Below are 26,136 nucleotides of genomic sequence, written 5' to 3' on the forward strand. Positions count from 1 at the left end.
ATGGAGTTCCCCCTCCTCTCCAGGGTAAGAATCTTCCTTCTAATCACAACCAGTCCCTGCCTCCTCACTCCATCCTTTTATACAGAACCAGTCATGCCTGGATGAGCATAACAGGAACAAACAGGTCTATTACTTGATGAATATAATAAATGCTTTCATCCCAGAGAAGAGAATGGCAATCTTTCTTAAACTGGTGCTGATTCTAGCATTTTGGAAGGCTTTGCTGAATCCATCACTGAGCTCCCTAAAGATAGAAGAAGTAAAACTCTCTGACAGCATCACGCAGAAAATTGGATACAATCTCACAGCATGAGAAAACACACTGCTGAGTGGGTATAATGGTAAATAATAATGGGACGATCTAAAGCGAGGAGCCAATGAGTCATAGGAAGACACAGTAAGTGCTGCAGACAAATTAAGTAGCACAAGAGTCATTTTAGGAGGGCTCAGGGAAAAGACCAAAATGTTAGATGGAATTAAGATATGAGAAATGTGTTTGCTCAGAACTTGAATCCAAATTTGCTCAAAACTTGAATTCAACAGAACAGATTATTGGAAATTGTGAAAATCGTGAGCTGCTATTAAAAAGTAAATTAAAAATTCTTGAACATCAATTTCAAAAAAATTAACCTAAGTTCCTACAAAATATTAAAAAATAATTTTTTAAAGTTTATTTACCTTAAGAGAGAGACAGACAGCAAAAGTAGGGGAGGGGCAGAGAGAGCGGGAGAGAGAGAATCCTAAGCAGGCTCGATGCTGTCAGTGCTGAGCCTTATGTAGGCTTGATACCACGAACTGTGAGATCATGACCTGAGGTGAAACCAAAAGCCAGACGCTTAACCGACTGAGCCACGCAGGCACTCCTTAAAAATTAATTCTTATTCTCATAAAGAAGAGAATCTCACAATAAAAGTGACAACAATAACTGAAGCACAGAAAATAGGAAGTGATTTTAAATTCACATTCTGGGGGTGCCTGGGTGGCTCAGTCGGCTAAGCGTCTGACTTCGGCTCAGGTCATGATCTTATGGTTTGTGGGTTCAAGCCCTGTACCGGGCTCTGTGCTGACAGCCTGGCCTGGAGCCTGCTTCGGATTCTGTGTCTCCCTCTCTCTCTGCCCCTCCCCTGCTCATACTCTGTCTCTCTCTTTGTCTTTCAAAAAATAAAAATAAACTTCAAAAATAAATAAACATTAAATTCACATTCTGTATTTAATAGAGCATGAGGCTATACACTAGAAATCCATTTTTCCTTTGTAATAAATATAACTTAGTTTTCAAAGGCTTGATGAGTAACAATTTAAAGCTCTAGTATATCTGCTTTAAATCTCCAAATCTTATAGTTATCATCATTTTTAAAAGCCCAACACTGAGGAGATATTATAACACAAGTGCAATTTAAAAGCCAAAAGAAATTATTTTTCATGCCTTAACAGAAAATAATTTAAACTAGGCCATTTAAAGGGAAGGCTTTAAAGGGAAGAAAACAATAGAATCTTTGGAGTAACTTAGAATTTAAAAGGAAAACTAACTGGAAAATAAATCTCTAATCTAAAACAAATTGGTGAATAAGCCCTAAATCACTTGGATAATGTGATTTAAGATAAATAACATTTGAGACACAGGGAGACTTTCTAAACTCAAGATGAGTCAATTTTGTTAATCGCAGGTGGATAATCTGCCTCCGGAGGTGTCCTGTGCTACAATTCCAAAGCCTATACCCTTCCAGACAGGGAAAATCCTCCAACTCCCTAACAAGATAGGCAAAAGTAATGGCTACAACAGGAGAGTATACAAATTCTATTTTTATCTCCAGGCACGATGAATCAACCATGGAAAAACAATGGGATGTTTAGTGACCATTTTACAATGTTATCTTTGACTGGATAGCTATACCCTGACCAGGGCAGGTTCACTCCATGGGGGTGGGGGTGAGGGCAGGGCAGGAGGAGACAGAGGGGGCTGTGAGCAATGGATGTAAGAGCTACATGTGAGATACGTATTATTTCCCAATGCAAAGTTTATTGTTTCTGCCATGCTTTAAGATATTCCACTATGTTTATGTATTATGTGATAAAACATGGTATCCTCCTTTATAAATTATGGTTATCATTGAGTTTCCTGTGAGAAAACACTTCCCTGACCTTAAATCATCTCCAATATTCTCCCTGGCTCTATCCTTTCTTCCAAAACCATTCTCTCCTCCACTGAAGTACCACATACCTTCCAACCTTCCCATCTCTCCATTCGATTGATTTGAAAAACCACGTACAGGAAAAAAAATACATGGCAGTGACTAAAGGTGATCAGGGATGAGGGTGGAATCTGAAAGCATCCATCTAGTGGACCTGCTAATTTTAAGGGCTACTTCGACATTATGGGCAGATAAAACTTCCATGAAAATAACATTTCACTCTCTTCCTCAACCCAACTACACTTTTAAACAAAAAGGATAAATGATTTTCATTGCTTTACATTTGATGTTGAGGTAAGGGAGTAAATTGCCATTTGAACAGAAGATACATCGTCTCTCAGTAACCCTTTTCTTAATACTTATTTGCCTGAGAAGACTGCCTAGTAAGGTCCAAGGTTGAATAAAAGATTAGTTACATATAGTTTACAACACTGAATGAATTCTACCTTGGTCAGTAAGATAGATATAATATCAACACTTTCAATAAACTTGTCTAAATTACAAAATACCCTATAGATGAAGCAAAGCAGGTGGTTACAATGGCTTCATGTTGCCTGAACAGGTTTCCAAGGCTTTGTCTCACTTATGCTACTCCAACCTCAGCAGGAGCTAGGAAAAGTCTAAAGGGCATCTCATCTTTTCTGATTACATAAGATAATCATGACGCAACTGCCAGAAAATACTCTCAACATTTGCATAATCATTACTCTAGACATCTTCACCCCTTAGCCCAATTGTGTTTTTGTTGGTCTTGTCTAATGGAAATTGTCGAATGACCTGAACAAGGGCCACATTTCACACTATATTCTATTTACCACATGCCCCAACAAATAAAATATCAACTTTTTAACATGTTTCAAGACCAACATAAAAATAATGTTCTATTGGGAAGAATTTTAAGTAATTTAATAGTCTTATTAAAGTAGAGTTATATTTTCCTTTTATGGAGAAAATAACACCAGATAAAGATAACCAGTAAAATGATCAATTTAAAAATATGAGTGCAAGTTCTATAAAAATCTCTATTCTGTTACACTGAAATAAAAATTCTCTATTTTAATTGCTTTTGTTTTCTCTCAAAGAATATTAAAGGCACCTCTGAGGTAGCATTGTGTATGCTATTGATTCGTTTTTCAGTAAAAAGGGTGATTCAGTGACCTTCCAAGAATTTTCATGGGCCTAAATCATTAGACTCAACAATACAGTAACAATTATATATACTTAATAAAATTATCTGCATTTGCCTTACAGATTACTTTTTACTGACATATTAAAGTGAGCATAAACATATTTGAATTATAAGCTTACAAATCCTACGAAGATAGAAAAAATTATACATGAAAGAATGTTAAAAAAGGTAGTTGATATGCAAAAGTCTTCAAACTGGCACTAAGTAATAAGTTAATAAGTGAGAAGTGAGAATTCATAGATTTCTTATTAACCTGAAAAGAATACACTAAACATAAAGTTCAATTTTATACAGATAATGTGAGAATAATGATGCCCTTGGACATTTAAGTATTTGGATGTCAAAGGTGAATAATTTTGGAAAGTTTTGACAAATTTATTTTATGAGTTTGAGATTCTTAAAAGAATCTGACTTCCAAATTTCCCAAACCTTTTGATATTGTGGTTAGTTCTGCAATTTTTTCTCAGTATTCTTAATAAATCATCTGATTTTTTATGAACAGTTAAATGAATCCAAATAATTGAGACTGGGTGAGGGTAGGAAGAAGGAGGATAGTAAGGGGGAAGATTTAGGAGAAATGTCTGGAGTTAGTTTGCTGTCTTATTTGGAACTGGAGAAAAATAGGATCATCCCATGCAATTGATCTGAAATTGAAAATGAAATATGATCCCAGTGACTGAAAGTGAAGGAAGAATACATAATTCTGAGATACCATCTTCTCTTAATCTTTATACACTTACTTTCTTTTTCACAGACCCAATTTTGTAGTAAAAATTATTATTACAATCTCAATCAGTATAAATGCCTTTATTAAATATATGGTATGAAGAATGGTGCTACATATAGTCCCTAGCCCAAAGGAGGAAAATATCTTTTTCAAAATGTTTAATTCTTAAAAACAGAAGAATTAATACTATAACCAAACAGAAAACAATACATTTGCTTTTTTAAGTCTCCTCCTTTCATTTTGTGAACATTTTGCAGCAGGGCATACGACAGCTAAAATATAAATGATTCTTTACAAACATGTCAGAACTATTTTGTTAGAAGAAAAAACTCAGGAAGATTTTTAAACCCACTTTTGGTCTACAACCACATATTTACCAATTCCAAACTACCAAAATAAAAACTGAAGAGTTAACATTTCATTGTCTGCATTAAAAAATACTTACACTATTGGCTTTTCCAGGCGACTTCCCTGAGAACCAACAATCTCCCCCAATGTACAAAACACTTGTCCCAGAAAGTCCTAAAATAGATAAAAGGATTAAAGCTCATAAGTTCTCAAGCTGTCTTTACACTACATATTTTGTACATCATATCTGTATTGGTTTCATTGCTGAAATACTTAATTCCCCGACTCCCAATAATGAATAAAATGAGCTCAACAAGCATGAATTTTAGCATCTGATTTTCCTGCAAACTGGCAAAGCCTTTTGTCCTTTTATCGCAGCTAGCTTGTTAATGCAAGTAAGCGGGAAACTGCTTTTACTTTCTTTTTCTTCTTGAAATTACAACAACAGTGGAAAGAAGTTCCAGGATTTGAATCCACAGTTGGCTTTGGATATCTCTGAAACTAGTAAGCTTTGGGCTGAGGAGGTAGACTGTGAAAACACAGAGCAGAGGTGGTTAACCATACTCAGCGTTACCTACACACAGGCTATGTGAGGTGGCTACAGAGGGGGTCCCAAGCCACACAGCCAGGTGTCTGTTCCACTACTGACACTCGTTACCTGGGACTGGGCAATTAATTAAGCTCTCCAGTTTCTTCATTGTTAACCTGTACTAGTTCCCCTCACAGAGTTGTTTTGAGGAGGAACGAGTTAATATTACATGAGTTAATATTAGCATATGTTACATAACTAAAAATAGGTTAAGTGTAATACATTGTAAAGTTCATTAATGTACAAACTAGATGTACCTTATTTCAATTACAATCTTATACTTATTTTCAAGACTCAGAATAACCTTGCACAATGAAAGATCTGTTATTAATCTTTGTTTCACATATAAAGAAAATCCTAATCATACAAGAGGTTGATTTCTTTCATGGTCTGAGCAGTCAGAAATAGCAGACTAACCCAGATGTTCTGATTCCAGATTAATATGCTGCCTAAGAATTTAAATATCATAAACACAATGCAATTTCACATGCCAATAAAATAAGAGTTCCAACATCATCTGGGCGTGTTGAATCAAGAAAATATGCAAGTATTTCAGAGAGATACACACACTCTAGTTTAGCTTGTATAGGATTTCAATCTGTCCTAAAAGAGAAGGTGGAAGATCTCCCTAAATTGTAGAGAACTGGCCCATGGGAAGCCCTAAGAAGGATGGACAGGAATGAAGAAACAAAATATTCAAAGTTTTTAATAAGTAAAAATTTTAAATGCCTAGCAAGTAAAAGCTATGTATTCAGTTCTAAAAAGTAAAAGGAGAGAGTGTTCTAAGTCTGATGAAAGAAATCCATGCTGGAGACGAGGATAGTCAGGGTAATATTTCCCAAAGGCAGTAAGCCTTGAGAGCCAAGGAGAAATCAGATCATGGAGAGAAGAGAGTTGGATATTCTGTTAGCTAGGATACAATGGGAAGTTACTCAGATCAAAGGGCTGAAAGTTATCAGGAGAAGGGAGGAGGGGGAAAGGACAAAAGCAGGGAACGAGTGTGTTTTGCTTTGCAAAAACCAGCAGTTCCCAACCAACAGACACCCAGTAAGGTGTTTCACCTGTTAGTCCCTTGGTAGGTGCTTCTTTCACCTGATAACCCCTTACAGACCCTTACAGGAACCAGCTGAATCAGTTTGAGCCATTTTGGAGTTGAGTACCTGCAGAAGTTCCCCCACCCCCACCTCCACCCCTCGCCTAAGTTGTCCTGCAGTTACCTTTAGCTCATTATAAAACTAGGATCCCCTCCTATAAATGAGATTTTTCCGCCTATTTTTCCACCTGTTGTTTGAACATAGGTGCATGTACTAGCATGGTGACATTCTAGGCATACGGAATTGAACCCAAGTGCCTAAATAATAGAATATGTATAACTCCTTAATGTATATGTAATGCATATGCAAGCTCCCTGATCCCACCCCCTAATACACTGGATAAAAGCTTCCTGTACTAAATTCAGGGACAGACAGTGCTTTGAGAGCTGCCTCCAGCTCCTTACTTGTGAAAAGTAATAAAAAGCTCTTTGCTTTCAACACTTCCTTCGGTTGTGTTCAATTTAATGCACTCCAGGCAGTGAACTCCTTGAGTACAGTTACAATTCCAGTTAAAGGAGAAGAGAATTGGCTACCCAAAAATACCTCTTTGCCATAAGGATTATTATTTTTTTTAATGTTTATGTATTTACTTTGAGAGAGAAAGTGCTATCAAGGAAGGGGCAGAGAGAGAGAGAGGGAGAGAGAGAATCCCAAGCAGGCTCCATGTTGTCAGTGCAGAGCCTGACAGGGCTCAATCCTACCAACTGTGAGATCATGTCCTGAGCCAAAATCAAGAGTCCAATGCTTAGCCGACCGAACCACCTGGGTGCCCTGGCATAAGGATTATTTTAGGCTAATTATTTTTAATAGCAGACATGGGGGAAGCTCAGAAAACCAGGTTAGAAGTTAGCCTTTTGCAGGAGACATTTACATTTATAAGAAAAATTTCCATTTCTAAGGCTGTCTTCCTCACTGTACTAGGATGAAGGGGGTTACTAAATCTCTTCTCAGTGGAGAAGGCAGAGACTTAAATCTGCATAAACTATGCCCTCTTTAAAATGCTTTGCCTGAAAACCTCCCATAACTGCTTCCCCACTCACCAACATTTTTTGTCTTTAGTTAGAGATGGTATAAGGCTTGGACCATTTCAGGGAGTTACTCCATTTTCCTTAGTATCTCCCATGTATACAGGAGGTATACCATGTTATTAAACTTTCATTTGTTTTTCTCCTATTAATCATCTTTTTTATTACAGAGGCTAATAAGAAGGGTAGAGGGAGAATTATTTTTCCTCCCTTACATAATCCTAGAGAACAGATCAGAGTTACAGGCAAGAATGTAATAAGAAAAGAATGGGCTTCAAGTAAAGGGGAGAATTGAAGATGAAGAGCCAAGTCAGACTGTAGAAGGTCCAGTTGGCCGGTCAAAAACAAACAAGGAAGTTGTCTAAGGATAATCAGAAGCAACTGGAAGTCTTTTAGCAATGCAGGGGCACCATTAGAACAGTACATTCAGATTACTCGGGTACCAGTGTGAACAATGGACTGATGAAGGAGGTAAAATCTGCAATCTGGATCAATCAGGCTATATAGCAGTTAATAAGAAGCCAAGTGTTAAGACCCAAACTGAAGTTGTAGCAAGTGGTAGGAAACAGTGCAGAGCAAAGTGACAGGATTTGGTGTAAAGTATCCTTGCACATGATGAGGGTGGGGAGGGGGACAGTGGGAACAAGAAGGGAAGGACAGGAAATACTCTGGATCTGAAATTTGGTGGCTTCCAGAATGACATCATCACCAGCTAAACCCAAGACATGACCTGTATTGCTCACCTGTCTGTACCCAATGACCTTTGTCCCACATTTTTCCTTAAGTTCTTTCCAGTTTATCTATTACTTAACTCAGGCAAAAGGCCCAACAGGCACAGCATCCCATGATGGAAACTGAAACTACCCCTTAAGCTATAACGACTGACTTGGCAAAGAGTTCCAGAGGCCCAGACCACCCAGATCAGTTTGAGCTCAACCACAGACTCATACCTGCGCAGATGGACTATGGAGTGAAGGACAGTTATTCCTACTTCAATATAATGCTAAATTATCTGTCCAAGGAGGAACGCAAGCCTCATTAACATAACATACAATATAGGTATAGGCATGTTTTCTTAAGGTGCACATGCAACCTTAATGCCCACGTCTACATATGATGACAGGGTTCCCCTTTCTAAATATTCATCCTAACCCTAAATAAAAGAATCCATCCACTCTTGCTCGGAGAGTCAGGGCTTTGGAAGTTATTCCCCATGATCTCCTTATTTGCTGCAAATTGATTCCTTTGTGTGACAACTCCATCTGGTGTATCTCCACCTTGGTGACTCACCAAGGAGCAAATTCACATTAGTTCAGTTACAATACCTTCATGAAAGTGCAAATCATTTTAAATTTGGGTTCTGAGTAATTAGAAAGTACTTAAGGTACAGCCTGGACATATTTAAATTAAATATCCTTAGTAGCAACATGTCTTTCCCAATTTCAAAAGAGACTTTACAGATATGTTTATGGGTTAAAAAAAAACAAAAAACCTAAATTTCTGTAAGTCTCATGGCAGAAAGTGCTGAATACTAAAGATCTGGAATAGATCATTGTTCTGCGTTAGCAGTGAAAAGCATGGGGGATTCTGGAACTCTTTTCTAAAAAATATGAATACTGATAGATAGCTGTGCATACTACATGTTAAATGGATATGGCCAAGTCTCACCAAAAGCTGTTCTGTGCTGTCATTACTCAAGAAAACAGAACTGAAGTACTGAGCATATCCATATTAGAGAAGACATATTAGCAAACGGAGAACACACAAATACCATCAGTGATGAACAAAAAGGAAATTAAAATAATAAAATAAAATGTATACCAAAAAGCTATGGCATGCATCTGTACACACTATCTCTATAGTTATTGCACACTTTGCCCCTAAATATTTATAGCATTTTTGTAGTTCCTTTAATCTGTCTGTGCTTCCGTACTCCTTATCAAGCAACACATTTACTACTCACAGTGAAAAAATCAGCATATAGTGTTTCTCAACTAACTACTCCTTGCACTGGAAATTTCTACTGAATCTTTATTTTTTACTCATCTCAATGCTTCACATTTTCTATGCATTTTACACAGTACGGTAACAGAATACATGTGTCCTTTAATGGCTACTTTTAGATATTTTGGTCTGTAGTTAGATAAAGATAGAAATAAAAATTACCTTTAACACAAACTGCTTTACTGTTTCTTACTATGGTGTTGTGTTCCAGTTGATGAGTCATTAGAATTACATTAAAATAGAACTTCCAGTAATAAATCCAGGCATGTTTCCACAGCTTTAACACACACATAGACCAAATCTAGTTCACGGTGTCTGGCAATTGAGAAATGCTTCCATTTATTCAGCCATATTAACTATTGTGCTTTCCCTCAAATGACCAAGAGATCAATAAATATTTGCCAAATTTAATTATTATTTTATAATCTAAATAATACACAGATAGAACTTAGTTTTGAAATCTATTTAAACATACATAAATACCATGTTGTTAGTATATAGGATACATTCTACCAATATTACCCTGAATATATCCCAATATCGCCCTGAATACAATATGCTGGTATTCAATCTGAAATATCTAGCAGTGCAAAGTAAAGTAAACAAGAAAAAAGCAGAAAGCATAGCACACAAAGCAATATAACAATGAGTTTTGTGTTACATAGGTAGTTAAAAAGTTATCAGCACATCAGAAGGAGTCTTTGGATTACTCCTATAACTACTTAAATCTAGTTTTATTACTAATACAATGCAGACAAAAATCCAAGGAAACACTACTATACTATCAGAGTCTAGCTGATTATTATACAAATATACAGTTGACTCTTGAACAACATGATAGTTTAAACTGTGCGGTTGCACTTATATGTGGATTTTTTTTTCAGTGTATACAGTATAGTACTATAATTCATTTTCTCTTCCTTATGATTTTCTTAATATATTCTTTTCTATAGCTTACTTGATTGTAAGGTTAGGGTATATAATACATATAACATACAAAATAGCTATTAATTGATTATGTTATCAGTAAGGCTTCTGGTCAACAGTAGGCTATTAGCAGTTAAGTTTTGGGGGAGTCAAAAATTATACACAGATTTTTGACTGTTGTGGAGGTTGGGACCCTTAAACCCCATGTTGTTCAAGGGTCAACTGTATTTCTCTTCTTTTTCTTTTTAACATTCAGAAGAGCATCTCCTTTAATTGCATGCATGAGCAAAATATTCTAATTCCTTCAAACTTATTACTTCATTATTTTTTCATACCAATTTTTACTGATCAATTCCTCTACTACATTTCATATTATATTGTAGCTAGCTACTTATCTATATTCATAAAAATTACATTAATGCTATGTACTTTAATAATTCCACACATATTAATAGGGTAACTTACTTTGCAATAAATGAACTTGTTTTGTTGGTTTATTTGCTTGCTTGCTAGGTACCAGTATAAATTCTGATACATCCTTTATAAAAGATCTTTTACATTTATTTATTTACTTATTTATTTATTTATTTATTTATTTATTTATTTATTTAGCAAAACAGTATAACATATTCCTTAAGAGTGAGAATTATGAATGTCTATACTGTTTGTGTTTATATTCTGGCTGAATCATTTACTAACGACTCTATGTCTTGATATCCTGACTTATAGAATAGAGATAATGAATAATGCCTATGTATTAAATTATTGGGAGGATTAAATAAGATATTATATGCAAGGTACTTAATAAGATTATATATGCAGATAATTTATGCAAAGCCCTTAGAAAAGATGCTTGAACATGGTAAGCATCTAATAAACATATGCTTCTCTTCTCCTCCCTACCTCCCTGGGGTTAAAAGGATATTACTATGTACTTAAAACTTATCCCTGACTACTAGATTCCAGTACTGCAGATACTATAATTACCTGAATAAAATATTTTTATATCCCCTTTACACTCATAGCCAATTCAAATACTCATATTAAGTGTCATTATAAAATCCTAAAGTGCCTTATACACTAACTTATCTTACATGTTAAGTAGTATACATATAAACATACATATGTAAAAGAATGACATTTTTAAAACAATGGTATAGTGAACCAGGAGGCCTTCATGGTAAGTGAAATTTCTGATTTCTACACTATCACAAAGCCAGTCAACTGTAGTTGATCATCAGCATCATCATAAACAATTTCATATGCATTCAATAGCGTGGCATCTTTCTCCTAAAAGTTTATAAAGATAGTCTGTAAATGGCTTTCCTATTTTATGATGTGATCAAGGAACATCTGAAAATATAATATCTCTAATTAATAGATAATTTAGATGAAAAGACATTAAACTGATTTATGATAGCTAAGTTTTAACACAGCACAGTAATTGGGTGCAGTCAACTGTTCAGTAGTTAATCATTCTATTTGTTGATAAGATAGACTATTTGCCTCCATTTATTGCTCGTACCCATTTTGTGATCATTTAACTCATATTAAGGATATTCATGCTAAGCCACAAAGAGCAAGATAAAGTAATACAAAATATTTTGCTTTTACAATATTTTAACCATTGCAGAAAAAATTAATGAGGAAAGCTTATATTACCTGTGAAATTTTATTGTTGGCAGTATCTATTTTATTGCTGGTATTCCCTGCTAATATTGCTGACTACCTCTCTATTTAATTCATACTAATCACATCAACTATAAAGACTGAGGTGTGACTTAGTTATATTATGCTAATATGGCAATCATTTATAATAATCAAATATGGTACTTCCATTCCCCAATAATGACTTCTACTTTCTTTAAGGTTGTTAGCACATCTATATGCTATTTTGAAAATAAGGCAAACTCAACATGAAACAATTGGATTCAATATTTTAGTAGAAACAATTTGTCACATTTTAACATAATAATACAACTTTTTTAAGGCAGGGATTTGTCTATTTAATGGATAGATCCATCTATAATTCAAAAATGCTAATCTACCTCCAAGAGATTAATAAAATTTCTAAACTTAGACATCAATGGTTAAATTACAAATACAGTTTCAAAATTATACTCTAAAGTTGAATGTATTTCTTTTATCTCAGCACAAATGTTGATTTTAAAGTTAGTTTTTGTTTGTTAAGAGTCCAAATGAAAGCAGTTAAGCCACTGAATGAAAATTAAGCTTTCAACAATGAGGGATGGCCATTGAGCTAAATTAACCAATTTTTTAAAATTATTAACAACATATATATTTAACTAATTGAAAACCATGCTATATAGAGACTACAAAATAAAGCTATACTATTCAGAGATAAACCTATGGAAAATATTTACCTTTTGGGGGCATATCACTTTATGTTTGTTCTCATTAGCAAAGAAGTGAGAAGTGTAATAAGCTTACAGAAATTAAGTTAAGTATTCTCTCTGCTGGTAGTCATGGTAAGACAGTTGACAGGCCAAATAACTAGAAATTACTACTACTAATTATTAAATAATATTAAATATAATATAGCATTATTAGATACTAGATAATAGTATTAAATATAATGTAATACTATCATTCAAAATCATTATTAAATACTGAATTCGAAACAAGGGCCAATTTTGCATGCAAACAATCACACCTAATATAACTTAATGAGTGTTGAAGATACTGTCATCAGACCTAATTCAGGCATTGTCTCTTAAAGTCTAAGATTCTACAAGCCCTTACTGGAAATGCAAATGGAAACATAATTCACTTACAAAACATCAGTCATTAATAGTTTAGCTTGAATATGCTTAAAAAGCTAGCTCTCATCATCTAGTAAGGGCCTGAAAGCATGTTTCACAGAAAAAGAAAGTCATTATTGCAAAGGCCTCTCAGGAAGCCACAATTTAGTAGAGATTTAAATAATGTAAGAAAAAGAACCATGTGAATATTTGGCATAAAAACATTCCAGGCTGGAGGAAAAGCAAAAACAAAGTTTCTGAAACAAGAATATACTTGGGCATTCAAGGAAAAACAAGATGGCCAGTGGACTTGGAACAGAATGAGCAAGGAAAAGAATTAAAGAGAGAACCAGGGGCCTGGTCCTTCACCCGAAGGACCGTAAATTCTTCCTGAGTGTAGAGGGAGGCCACTACAGGGTTTGAATTGAAAAGTAACATGTTCTGGCCAGCTTCTCAAAATGAGAATTCTGGCTAATATTCTTCCCTCAAATTTCTAAATGCTTCAGTTCACCAAAATTTCTAATTTAAATTCTATTTTCTTCTCCATTTATATATATTTTTTTCAGGCATATATATTTATATTTATATATATATGTGTGTGTGTGTGTGTATATATATATATATATATATTTTTTTTTTTTTTTTAGGTAACTTTGAGTTCCAACTCTATAGGCTGATGGTTTGCAAAACCATCTTTCTACCCATCTTTCTATTCTCCAGATATGGCCTAGTCAATATCTCCAGTTGGATGCTTATTGGGGTCTCAAACAACATAAACCCATTCTGAACACTGAGTTCTCCAATCTCACCCCACCACCTCAATCTCTTCCTCCACGATGTACCCCTGGCAATAAACTAAACACCATTTATTCAGTGGCTTTTCGCCAGTAACGTAAGAGTCATTCTAAATTATTTTCTTATGTTCTCACCTGAAATCCAATTCATCAGCAATCATATCACCAAAACATATTCCAAAACTGACCACTTCTTAGCCCTTCAAGGGCTATACCCACCAAATACTACTCATCTAGCCAAATCACAATAGCCTTACAGTTGGTCTCTTTTGGGTCACCATCAGGGGAGTTCCCCGGGTAAAATCTGAAACTGGCACCCATACCTAGAGGGCAAGGAAAGACTGAAGAAAAAGGCAGGTCCCTCCAGATTGGTAGGTGGCAGGTTTAATAAGCAAGGGAACTTACATTATGAGGCTGTCTTGGATGGCTGCAAGATGAGTAGATCTCCACACCTGCCTGCCAGAATCACAACTTTTTTACAGAGGCCTTAATGGAGTTCAGTCATACATTCAGTCCAGATGGTCTCAACATCCATTACTCTCTCAGACTATGTCTATGAAACAGGCTAGTGGGCAGAACATACTTTTCAAGGACAGGGAAGGGAGTGACCAGATCCAGTTCACAGGTCAACCAGCAGTCATGTTCTCCTCCAACAGTCTCCTTAATTTCAGTCTTGCTTCCCAGCCCCATTCTCCACTTCAGCTGTCGGTTGTTATTTAAATGTATAAATCATCTTCCGGTGAAATTCATTAAACTTTTTTTGAAGCCATGGCCTACAAATCTCTGCATCATCTGAATTCTGTGTACCTTTTCAATCTATTTCATTCTGCTCTCCTTATCATTCACAAAATCCCATATATGGTAGCTATCTTCAGTCACATCAACATTCCAAATATTTTCCTGACTCAAGGTCCTGGCATTGCTGTTCCTTTTACCCGGAATGCTCTTTCTCTAGATTATCAGTAGTTCCCTTCTTCTCTTTGCATAAGTATACCCAGGATGAGAACTTGTGCAGAATCACTCCACCTGGTTGAGAGGAACCTAAGCTTCTAGCTAGCATTCTTCATCAGTCACTGTTTCTCACTATCAATTTCTTTTAAGTGTATAAAGAAGTAAGTTATCTTAATCATTTTGCATTTGTTTCTATTAAATAAATCTGCCCATTCCACTTCCCCAACTCCAAAATGTAAGCTGTTTTAGGATAGGGGGTCCTTGTTTGTCTTCTACACTGCTACATTACTGAGCACTTGAACAGCACTTAAATATATTTATTGTTTGCCTGATTTTAGGAAATACATTAGAATTTGGTTCAGTTATATATGGGTTAAATTGGTTTTTCTTCTGATGAGAAAAATTTTACCCCACTTTCTATGAGAAAATGCACTTCATGGTCCAAACAATTATCTTTCAAGTGAAATTTTCAAAACAACTGATCTACATGTGGAAGTTTATACATATATGGTATTTAGAAAATATATTAAAGAACATACACACCTTCACCAAAGGCTGGTATTTCATGGCCAAAATAATCCAATGAGCTATTAACATGTCTAAAACAAAAATTTTAGCAGGTACCTTCCAAGATCATCCAAATGGAAAAATGCATTTTGGATTGCCTGGTGTGTATGAAAATTTAGTACACAAAGTACAGTTTTGATGTCATCTGGTCTAGAGCGCCAAGCAGAATCCTAGATACACCAATTATGGGCCTGTTATTAATCTTTTCATTAATGATTTGGCTGGTGCAATTAAATTATGCAAATGAAAGTATGCTATGCAGTTCTGCTAATGGCATTAAGATGAGTGGGTTCGACAGCAACTTAGAGAACAAAACTGGAATTCAAAATGTCAGATTTTGTTCACAGGATCTAACACTTTGGGGGGCTAATATTTTACTAATTTCCCTAGAAAATCATAAAATGGATGAACCTCTTAAGGAAAATGTCCCTGGATTCCAGTGCCTGCATCACGTAATGTTTCTGGTGCATGTTTCTCCACTACAAACTTTCCTACCATGAATAAAATCAGTTAAGGGGTGACCAGGTGGCTCAGTCGGTTGAGCGTCTGACTCCAGCTCAGGTCATGATCTCACGGTTCGTGGGCTGGAGGGTTCAAGCCCCACGTCGGGCTCTGTGCTGACAGCTCTGGATTCTGTGTCTCCCTCTCTCTCTGCCCCTACCCTGCTCACACTCTGTCTCTGTCTCTCTCAAAAATAAATAAACATTAAATTAAAAAAAAATAGGGGCGCATGGGTGGCTCAGTCATTTGAGCATCTGACTTCGGCTCAGGTCATGATCTCGCAGTCAGTGAGTTCGAGCCCCGCATCGGCCTCTCTGCTGACAGCTCGGAGCCTGGAGCCTGCTTCGGATTCTGCGTCTCCCTCTCTCTCTGCCCCTCCCCCACTTGTGCTCTGTCTCTCTCTGTCTCTCAAAAATAAATGTGTAAAAAAATTTTTTAAATAAATAAATAAAATCAGTTAAAAGTATACCGATCCTGTATCCACTCACCCTGTATTCATTTGCAGTACTAGGAATCTAAGGTACAATGCTATATTATATCTCTATTTTCCCTACTAGTACCAAAAATTTAAGAATTTGACCCAAGATCCCTGAATATTGGAAATCAAATAAAGTCATCCCGAAATGGGTTTCTGTCAAAATTATCAGAAATGAGAATAGGAAAAAAAAAGATTTTATTATTGTTAACTCAAGGAGTCTCTCGCTACCAAATCCCCTTTGTAAAAGGTAAGTGCCTGCACTCCACATGCAAACCCACGCACTTAGCAGTCTTTCCTAAAAGGTTCCAGTTTTTATTTCACTTTGCAAAGTTGGCAGGTCGACAATCACACTTTTAAACAATTGTATCCTCAGGGAGTAGACCTAGTTTGTTTATTGGCTTCTCTAATCTAAATCGCTCCTGAACTCATTTTGGGTTGAATGAGTTATAAAATCTGTACTTGGATGCTTTCAAATAGCAAGGGCTTTTGTTGTTAATTTCTAACAGAAATTCGGGACACTAATTTCTAACAATTCATATCACAATTCCAAAACACATTTCCTTCCTCATCTGACATGCTTCATCCATTTGTAAGCTCAGGCACTTATTAACTAATTTGTATTGACTGCTTAATATATTTAAGAAATATAATACAGAGACTACTGTAAACAAATACATTCAAATGTGAGGTAATACGAACCACAGGAACTATAGGAAGCTATGCAATACTTTGGGAGAAAGGTGATGACAATCTGAATTAAGTAACAGTAAGAAAGGAAAGAAGACAGAAGAGAAATAATACTTCATTATAATGAACAGGATTTATAGTTCACAAGATGTGGTATGTGAGACAGAAAGAGGTTAACGATACATCCACATTTTCTAACTTAGTATACCATGATGATGATAATTCTCAAGATAGAAAATACAAGCAGAGGACCAACAACGGAATGGAAGAGGTCATACATTTTTGATAATTTGAGTTTTAGGCTTCTGCAGACTAGCTAACAAGCAGTTGGAAACTTGTTTTTGCTAAGGTACAAAGAGAGATAGACACTTGGGAGTCATCAGGGTAAGGCATGGAAATGGCTGAGATTTCCCAAGGAGAGCTTATTCAGTGAGATGAGATGACAATGGAAAACAAAACCAGGAAAAACCAATAATAAGGGAGAGGAGGAGGAAGAGAAACTGAAAAAGGATAGATAATGAGTAGACAAAGAAGTAAGAAAAGAAGTGAGGGAGACATTTCTGTGGAATTAAGAGGAGATGAGTTTGTTAAGAACAGTCAATTGTATCCAAAATAATGGGAAGGTCAGGTAAAGCAGAAAGTGAAGAGAGGCCAAGATATTTTTCTCTAACCCATGTCAGAATAGTTCAAGCAGAAATGAAAACCAGAATACAGTAGAGTAAGATGGGAGAAACCCAGGCTGCTCTGAAAAGAACTGCAGCAGTAAGAAGGTGGTAAAGGAGATAGCATGAGAGTGAAGCAGAATCAAGATGTCAGGAGGAAGACATGAAATCTTTCTTATGGAAAATATAAAAAGCTATTCTGCAAAAAAAATATTTTAAAAGATATATACATTCATGCCTTCTATGGTACATACCTCAGTATGGATTATTTAACAAAAATATAGTTATATCATGTTTGAGGTACCTTCTTATCCCATATACTAGTCTCTCCCTGAATTCAAGGCCACCACTTGGGTAAGGACCACATGTTACCACCTTCACACTCACCCTCAAAATATCCAACCCTATGGAATGTCCTTAACTGCCAAGTTATCATGCCCTCTAAAAAGTAGTTTGAGAAACATAGAAATTATATTCAGGGAGAATGGGCACTTGAAAACCTATGTCCACTCAAGAGTTTAGGGAGTTCATTTTTCCTACATGCACAAAGATGAATAAACAGAGAAACTTGGTTTTCAGAGAGAAACAGAAGCTCAGAGAAGAGTCATAATGCAAAGAATATGTAGCCTCAGACAAAAAGAAATAGAGAAAATTGCTGTCTCAATCCCAACCCTCCAGGCCTGTTTCTGGCTGTAGCTCCTACAAGGACAAGCTACACATCACATTTATGAGATGCTTCTAAATCTCTTTAATATTAACCACCTACATGTAAAATAAATATAATGCATTTTCTTTCCTTGCAACTAAATTTTTTACTAGAAAATGGAATTCTTTTTCTGGTTCTTCCAGTGGAATTTGGAAAGCTTCCAATACAAAGCTATGCAAATAAAATTTAAATATCCAGCCACAATGCTCCGAGTCTTATGAGGAGCAAGAAGGCAGCATGGCAATGGTAATGAGCATTACTTATGGGGAGGAATGAGCTTATCCCAGTATTTGCTTTCAATTTGTAGAAAAGTCAATCAGAAAGACTATTCTTTGAATCCTTCATCAAATGATTCTTCTCTTTGCTTCTTGACAAAAATAAGTATCATAGCTTCTTTACAATGAAGGAAAGGAACAGTAAATTGTGATTTTTACCACCATACCCAGCTTCCTAGTTTCCACAAATCAGCCTCTCAACCTCTTAGCTTGGGATTACCTCTCATGTGTCTTCTCTTCTCTGAATTAAGACATCCCTCCTCTCCAAACTACATTGGAAATCATATCCATCTGTTCTAGTCAATAGGCTACAACAATGGAGAAGTAAAAAAAAAAAATCTCACCCGCCTGACCCTCTGGGCATGACCATGACTCCAGCCAGCCTCCCACCTCTCAACTCTGACACGGCTGCCAGTTCTACATCCATGTATTCAGATTCCACTTGGTACCTGGTTAAACTTTCAGAATGCTGTTCTCAATCCACCCCCACCCCCATTCAGCTCTTCCTGCTAGTTTGACCTAACTCTCCCTCCAGATCTCAACCTCTGCATCTGCCTAGCTCTGATGCCTTTGCTGCCCCTGAACCTAAAAACATCCCCAGGGAATATTTATGGCCTAGGGAGCAGAGCTCTTGAGAAAAGAGGAATGGGTGAAGGAGGGAAGATCAGGACCCAAAAAGAAAAAAAGACTGTAAGTGAACTTGAGGACAGACTCTGTATGTCCATCTTGCTCATACTGTACCCTCTGAAACAGACATGGTGCCAGCATGAGGAGGCACTTAGAAAATATGGTTGAACAAATGAGCCACAAGGACTGAAGAATGGCAAATCACTCTGCCCTACACCCAAGTACTTCTCACTCTCGCACAAGCGAAGCCTCTCCAAATGACACGGGCTTCATCTTGCTCAACCTGAATTAATTTCAAACATTGCAGGGAACTGAAAGAATTTCTTTTAAAAATATATAAATAAATAAGGTTAATCCATTTCACACACTAAAGGTACCTTTGCTTTAAGAATTTCCTTCACGTGCTATTCTAGGGTCCGTTAAAAATGTTATTTATTTTCTATGACAATTATTACATGAAAACTTATGGAAATATACCTTTAATATTAATGCATCAACATAAATACCAATCATATGTTATGATTTTGCGGTCTATATTACGTAATCATCCTAAAAACATAAAGTGTGAACTTACATGTTTGGACAGGTTGGGGCTCTTTGAGTCAACGTCATACCTAAAAGATTAAAATATGAAACTCAGATTATTTCCACAAAATAGAGAGCTACAGAAAAAATATCAGTATTTTCCCAAAAAAGAAGTAACATTATAATGAACCAAAAATATACCAGTAGGGAAAAATTAGCAAATTAAGAAGTTTCTTATAATCTTTAGTCTATATGCCAATAGTAGCATTCACAATCTCTGGGTCCTTTTATTTCCACAACCTAAGTAGAAGTCCTGATATTTTCAGTCATTAATTCTGCTGCTTGATAAGAAAGTTATAAACTTCTCTTTCGTACTATCATTAAGAAAAAGTTTGAAAAGTAAAACAAAACACAAAAACCATTCTCTTTTGTGTGAATCAGTAGTATCCTGACTGTTTAAAACTCCCTAACAACTGCAATTCCTCTCCTCTGGATACCATTTAAAAATAAGCAGGTGCAGGGCATGTGGCTGGCTCAGTGAGACGTGCGACTCTTAATCTCAGGGCTGTGAGTTCAAGACCCATGTTGGGTGTAGAGATTACTTAAAAATATAAAATCTTTTAAAATCAATCAATCAATCAATCAATCAATCAATAAGCAAGCAGGTGCTGGGAACAGGCTGTCGTTTGTGTACCTTTTAACTTCTATTTAATATTTTAAATGCTACTGTTGACTTTGAAATTTGGCTAAAGTAAGGAGACATTACTTTTCCCCAATCACTGGACTTAGGGAAACCGAATATTTTACAAAAGATAAATACATTCATATAGTACTACGCGAGGTCCTGATTTTGACCAGTTGGTACTGGAAATAAATGATTTCTTAGAAAGATCCTGGGAAAACATCACTCACTATTACCTTAACCTCTCATTTTAAAGAAATTGTAGAAATGGAAAGGTCGCTACCAGTCAAAACAACCTCAAATAAATGAAGTCTTGAATAGGAAAATATTTTTTTCCTATTCAACACTGGCTCCAGTGTTTCTCCCAAATTATACTCCTTTCACATTCCTTGTCCATAGCTTCCTACCAAAAATTAACTGCCTTTTTAAAGATTAATTAAAGCCTTCACTCTCACACAACAAGAATGTTTTTACAAAGAAACAAAGCATCTCCATCAATAAAAGGCAAAGAAACAGAGTTCACTGAGTGTACCAATGCTGGGCAGAGGTTCACGTACTCCCCAGCTAAGAATGTTTACCACAGATTGGCTTTCAAATTGTATGAGGCAAATACCTGCCTCAGAAGAATTACAAATTACTCTTCTTCACATTAGGGCATTCCGATCAACTCTGAACAGCTGTAACCTAGAATTTTAAATCAGCAAACTGCCAACATCTACTGAAAACCTACAGGTGTTAGCATCAAAAAAAAAAAATTCTTATTCAAGAATTCAAGACAACTTTTTAAGAGAAAATTGAAATTAGCAACTACAGCAGTATCAAAGGTGAAAAATAACTGTGCTGGTTCCTTCCCAAGAATCAGTCCTGGAAACTGTTTTCTTTTTTTTTTAATTTTTTTTTTCAACGTTTATTTATTTTTGGGACAGAGAGAGACAGAGCATGAACGGGGGAGGGGCAGAGAGAGAGGGAGACACAGAATCGGAAACAGGCTCCAGGCTCTGAGCCATCAGCCCAGAGCCCGACGCGGGGCTCGAACTCACGGACGGCGAGATCGTGACCTGGCTGAAGTCGGACGCTTAACCGACTGCGCCACCCAGGCGCCCCTGGAAACTGTTTTCTATAAAGGGTATACTGTGGACCGGGGAGAAACAACATGGTATGTTCAGTTGTGCTAAAAGAAGCAAAAAGAAAAGGAGTTTGTTTTCATCGCAAAGTTTAAGTATCTTCAAGTATAATCTTCTTTCATTGCCTTTAACAAAGCTTTTTTAATGCTACTCTCTTGAAAATATGTAATTTGCAGCATAGTTCTGATGGCTTTAGATAATAGTTGGATTATGATGCATTTGAAATTATCGTGAGTTTTCCTTTAATGGACTTTTCCTTTTAACTTTTCTAAAAGTATCAAGACTACTCTGGTCCTTACCCTCAGACATAAACCCCACATCCTAAATAGTTAAAGTGTGTGTGTGTGTGTGTGTGTGTGTGTGTGTGTGTGTGTGTGTGTGTGCGCGTGCGCGCGTTTACATGTTTGAATGCCATACTCTTATTAAGAAAGAAAGATCATATTGGCAAGCAGGAAGTTAAGTAGTTTACACCTACAAGGGTACATCCCACTGCCTAAATTTACTAATGTTAATTTTGCAAACTTGAAGCTGCTCCTGAATTGGCAGTAACTGATTTGGGTTGATCCTAAAGATTACCTTTCAGTTAGAGGTAACAGATGTTGACTAGAGTTTTTCCTGTACTTCTGGAATTCCAGCTAAGGTCCAAAGCTAAAAACAAAAGATGCTAATATGCTTAGGTCAGAGGTGCGGTCAGACCCTTCTTCACAACTTACTCATAAAGTGACAGGCTATTTCCTACCCCTTGGGGGGCAAGGGGAGGTTCGTCCCATTCCCCAAAGTCAAGTGAAGGGGATCTCCTAAATCTGGGATGCCTGAAGAAAAAGATAGCATCTGAGTCCCCAGTCAGTTGCTGCTGAGCTACAGAAACTGCCTACAAGTCCAGCCTGTGGCTGCCATTAAAAACTATGTCAGCTGACAGTCCTAGGAAGTGCCTTCTGAGGGCCGAGGAACAAGTAGAATGTGTGACATGTGTCCCCTTTAAGGTGTAGATACTTCAGAAGATAAGAGACCCACATCTCTGCCTCCCAGCTCATCTACCCTTTCCCTTTTCCACCTCTGCTCTCCCCCAAGTAGCTGAAAATAGCTCCAACTGATGGGAGAGGAAGTTAAGAGTTCTGAAGTTTGAGATTAAAGTTTTAAAGTGAAGAGTATAATGATTAACAAAATAAGATGGTTCTAGGGGCGCCTGGGTGACTCAGTTAAGTGTCCAACTCTTGATTTTGGTTCAGGTCATGATCTCAAGGTCATGAGATTGAGCCCTGCTTCAGGCTTTGTGCTGAGCGTGGAACCTGCTTAGGATTATCTTTCTCTCTCTCTCTCTCTCTCTCTCTCTCTCTCTCTCTCTCTGTCTCTCTCCCTCTCCCTCTCCCTCTCCCTCTCTCTCAGCCCCTCCCCACTCAAATAAAATAAAATACACACCAAAAAATAAAATAAAATAAAATAAAATAAAATAAAATAAAATAAAATAAAATAAAATGGTTCTAATAAACAAAAGTGACTGAAAACTCATGAAATTAGACCTTGACATTATTTATTTTTGAGAGAGACAGAGACAAGAGTGGAAGCGAGGGAGGAACAGAGAGGGAGACAGAATCTGAAGCAGGATCCAGACTCCCAAACCATGAGATCATGACCTGAGCTGAAGTCGGAAGCTTACCCGACTGAGCCACCCGGGCACCCCATAGACCTTGACATTGTTAAGGGAGTCCTTAACCAATGGGAAAAACTGGAATTAATGGTGTTGGGAAAACATAAAAAACTTAATTGCCCCAAAGTATTGAAATCCTTCAAAAATAAAATGGAATAATATTATACAATACATAATTATTGCCATTGATTTATCAAGAAGGAATATAATTTGCTAGGTAAGGCAAATCTAGACTCATAACTATCTTGCTGAAAAGTGGAAAAGCAAGAGTGAAATATATTGTATCTAATGTCTCCTATTCTTCTGCTCATGTTATGCAGTGACGTGACTACTCACACCTTTTGCTCAAACTCATTTTTGTGCAGCTGTTCTGCCAGTAATAGTTTTCAACTGTGGCAAAAAAAGTGATTTATGAGGTACCTATACTATTGTCAGTGTGACAACTGTAACAAAATAAATAAATGCCAAAGTTTATGACTTTATCTTGATACAGGCATAGCATGACGACAGAGACCATGTCTCTTTTTTGTTTGTTTTGGTTTGGGGATTTGGTGGGGTTTTTTTTTTCCTTTTTAGAAACCATGATCTTGAATGAAGAAGTACACATCACATCAAAAAATCAGGAGAATTTTAAAATTTGTGATTGGTAAATTAATCTTAAATATCCATTTCAAGCATATTATGGTAATAACAATAACAACTATGGATTAACCAGAATTTACAAGAATTTGGGCCAATTGTGACAAGAATACATATTCATTCTCTCTCTCCCTCTCTATCTCTGTCATTACAATTTTCTATTATTGAAAGTTAAGCAAAAAAGGCTCCTAAAAACCATTTCTCAAACCTACCATAATATGCAGTTCTTTCTATGACACACTTTTAGAGATTATTTTTAATTCTTATTTTTTAGAATTTTATAAAATCAATAGACCAATTAAATAAAAAACAGCACAAAACCATTTACATCTGTCTGTTGGCCAATTCAGACTACTGTCATCTTCAACATTGCTGTTCCCTCAAGAGAACATGTTACATAAATGTGTTGGAGTATTGCTGTAGTTTTTTGGGAGATGCAGATCAGGATTATAGGTGAATTATTTCCTACCTTATCCTATTTTAATTTTCCAAATATGCTACAATGAATATTTTTCCCTAGGAATAAGACATTGCTAAGGCAAAATTTAAAAATTGAATATAATTATGTATACTAATGAATAAGTAGATCCACATAACTAGAGAAGAAATACAGTGTTTTCCACATTACTTTGGGTAGATCTGCTGGAAAAATCGCAAAATAAAAACAAAAAGGAAGAAAGAAAGAAAAAAAGTCTGCTCTCACAGGTGAAAGGTGTTATGTAAAATATTCTAATACATGGTAAGTCAAAAGGAATTAATTAAAATGATATGAAAAATACTACATGAACCAAGAAAATATACTTGTTGCTTTTCTTGGTAATCTTCTCCAAGTATCCCTTTCTCTGGCCCTAATTGTTTGAATTATTTGGAGATAATATACAATTGAAATAAAGTTATTTGAATCAAATTGCTGAAATTACCCAAATGCATTCAAAAGGTAAAAGGATACTTAATTCAGTCTTGCAATATGCTTTCACATTTTGAACATTACACAACTTCTATAAAAATTGCTATAATTTTTAGAAGAAAAGAGGAAGCTGAAGAAGTTAAAACATATCAATTTACCTACACTAATTTCTGTCACATTATTTCTTCTTGTCCCACTGAGATAAAATAATACAACATGCTCCCATTCCAATCAAACAAAACAATTTCCCACACGGTCTTGCTTTGTTTACTTAGATTAAATATATTCTATCATATTATTGTATTCAATGTGTGGCAGACTACATAGATGTAGACGTTCATCAGTACTAGATAACCAAGGCAAAAATAAAAATATCCCAATTTAGACATTAACTTTAATATTCATAACATTTTAGAAATGCGTGTTTTGCACCATTTAATTATAAACTATTTCAGGCAAAATCGGACTCAATATTGGAGAGCACAGATCCTTTGAACATATTAAACTTTCTGGGCCTTGCTTTTCTCATTTACAAAAATGGATTAACTCCACCTCACAAATGTGTTGGGTGGGTTAGTTATGTATGCGTATGGTTCTATTATACACTGTGAATAAGGGTAGTAGTGCTAACAAAAATAACCTCTTTGTGTCTGTGCCTACAAAACTTATATGCTAACTCAAACTCCATGAGCTTCTGTAATTATTTCATTTAGTTTATAAATAACTGGAAGATATTAGCAACAAATATATTAAACCTTCTTATCATTCTTTCCTTCTATATTTCTACCTGTAAGTGTATTGAAGTTTTGTTTTCTTTTATTAAGTCTCTGAAATACATACAGTGAAGTTAAACGTCATTCATTTATCATCAAATACTAGAGAGGTGTGGTAAGTTCTAGCAATGTCCTAACTTCTTCCTACCTTTAAGCCTTTCCTTGTCCATGTTAAGCATACCAAGAAAGCTTAGAAACATGAAATAAGTATCAGGTGTCTTCCTACCACAATACATTCTCATTTGGACTCACTAGTTTGTCAGAGTGATTTTTGAAATGCTATCTGTTAAAACAGGCATAATATTTGGAGACTAACCAGCACTGAGTTCAGTGGAATTACATTTCTTGCACTCAACACGTTTTAAAACCCATTGGCTTCCACAGCCTCATCTTCAGTAGAGATGAGAATGCAATCGTTAGCCTCCATACAGGCAAATCATTCTTTACCTTCGTTTCCTCTCCAGAATGACTAGCCTAGCTCTCAATTTTTGCTCATTCGTCTTCTAACAAACATTTGATTGCTATCATCCTTTTGAAAGCACTATTTCCTTTCTTTTCATTCCACTTGTGACATTCTATAATAGCCACAGTTATGATATAAGTGATAAAGGCTGAGTAGGACACGGGCTTAAGAAGCCAGGGCCAAGTGGGTACAGTGGTGAAACAGTCACCCGGCAGCAGCTGCTTGTGATGGTGACAGGAGCCTGTTGGCAGACAGCAACCAAAATGAAAC

The 26,136-nt window shown here is 36.1% G+C and overlaps 1 protein-coding gene and 1 long non-coding RNA gene across 2 annotated transcripts in view; one reads left to right on the forward strand and one right to left on the reverse strand.

Annotated features, from left to right (window-relative positions):
• Positions 1-26,136, forward strand: part of LOC125170103 (uncharacterized) — a 420,734-nt gene that overhangs the window by 336,940 nt on the left and 57,658 nt on the right. The window lies entirely within an intron of this gene.
• CPNE8 (copine 8) overlaps positions 1-26,136 on the reverse strand; it is a 232,516-nt gene that overhangs the window by 143,386 nt on the left and 62,994 nt on the right. The window contains exons 5-6 of the mRNA XM_047866283.1: positions 19,680-19,719; positions 4,554-4,630 (exon numbers count right to left, since the gene is read on the reverse strand). Coding sequence (XP_047722239.1) covers positions 4,554-4,630; positions 19,680-19,719 — 117 coding nt within the window. The remainder of the gene's footprint in view (positions 1-4,553; positions 4,631-19,679; positions 19,720-26,136) is intronic.

Source organism: Prionailurus viverrinus, chromosome B4 (assembly GCF_022837055.1).
Source record: "Prionailurus viverrinus isolate Anna chromosome B4, UM_Priviv_1.0, whole genome shotgun sequence".
Classification (NCBI taxonomy): Eukaryota; Metazoa; Chordata; class Mammalia; order Carnivora; family Felidae; genus Prionailurus; species Prionailurus viverrinus.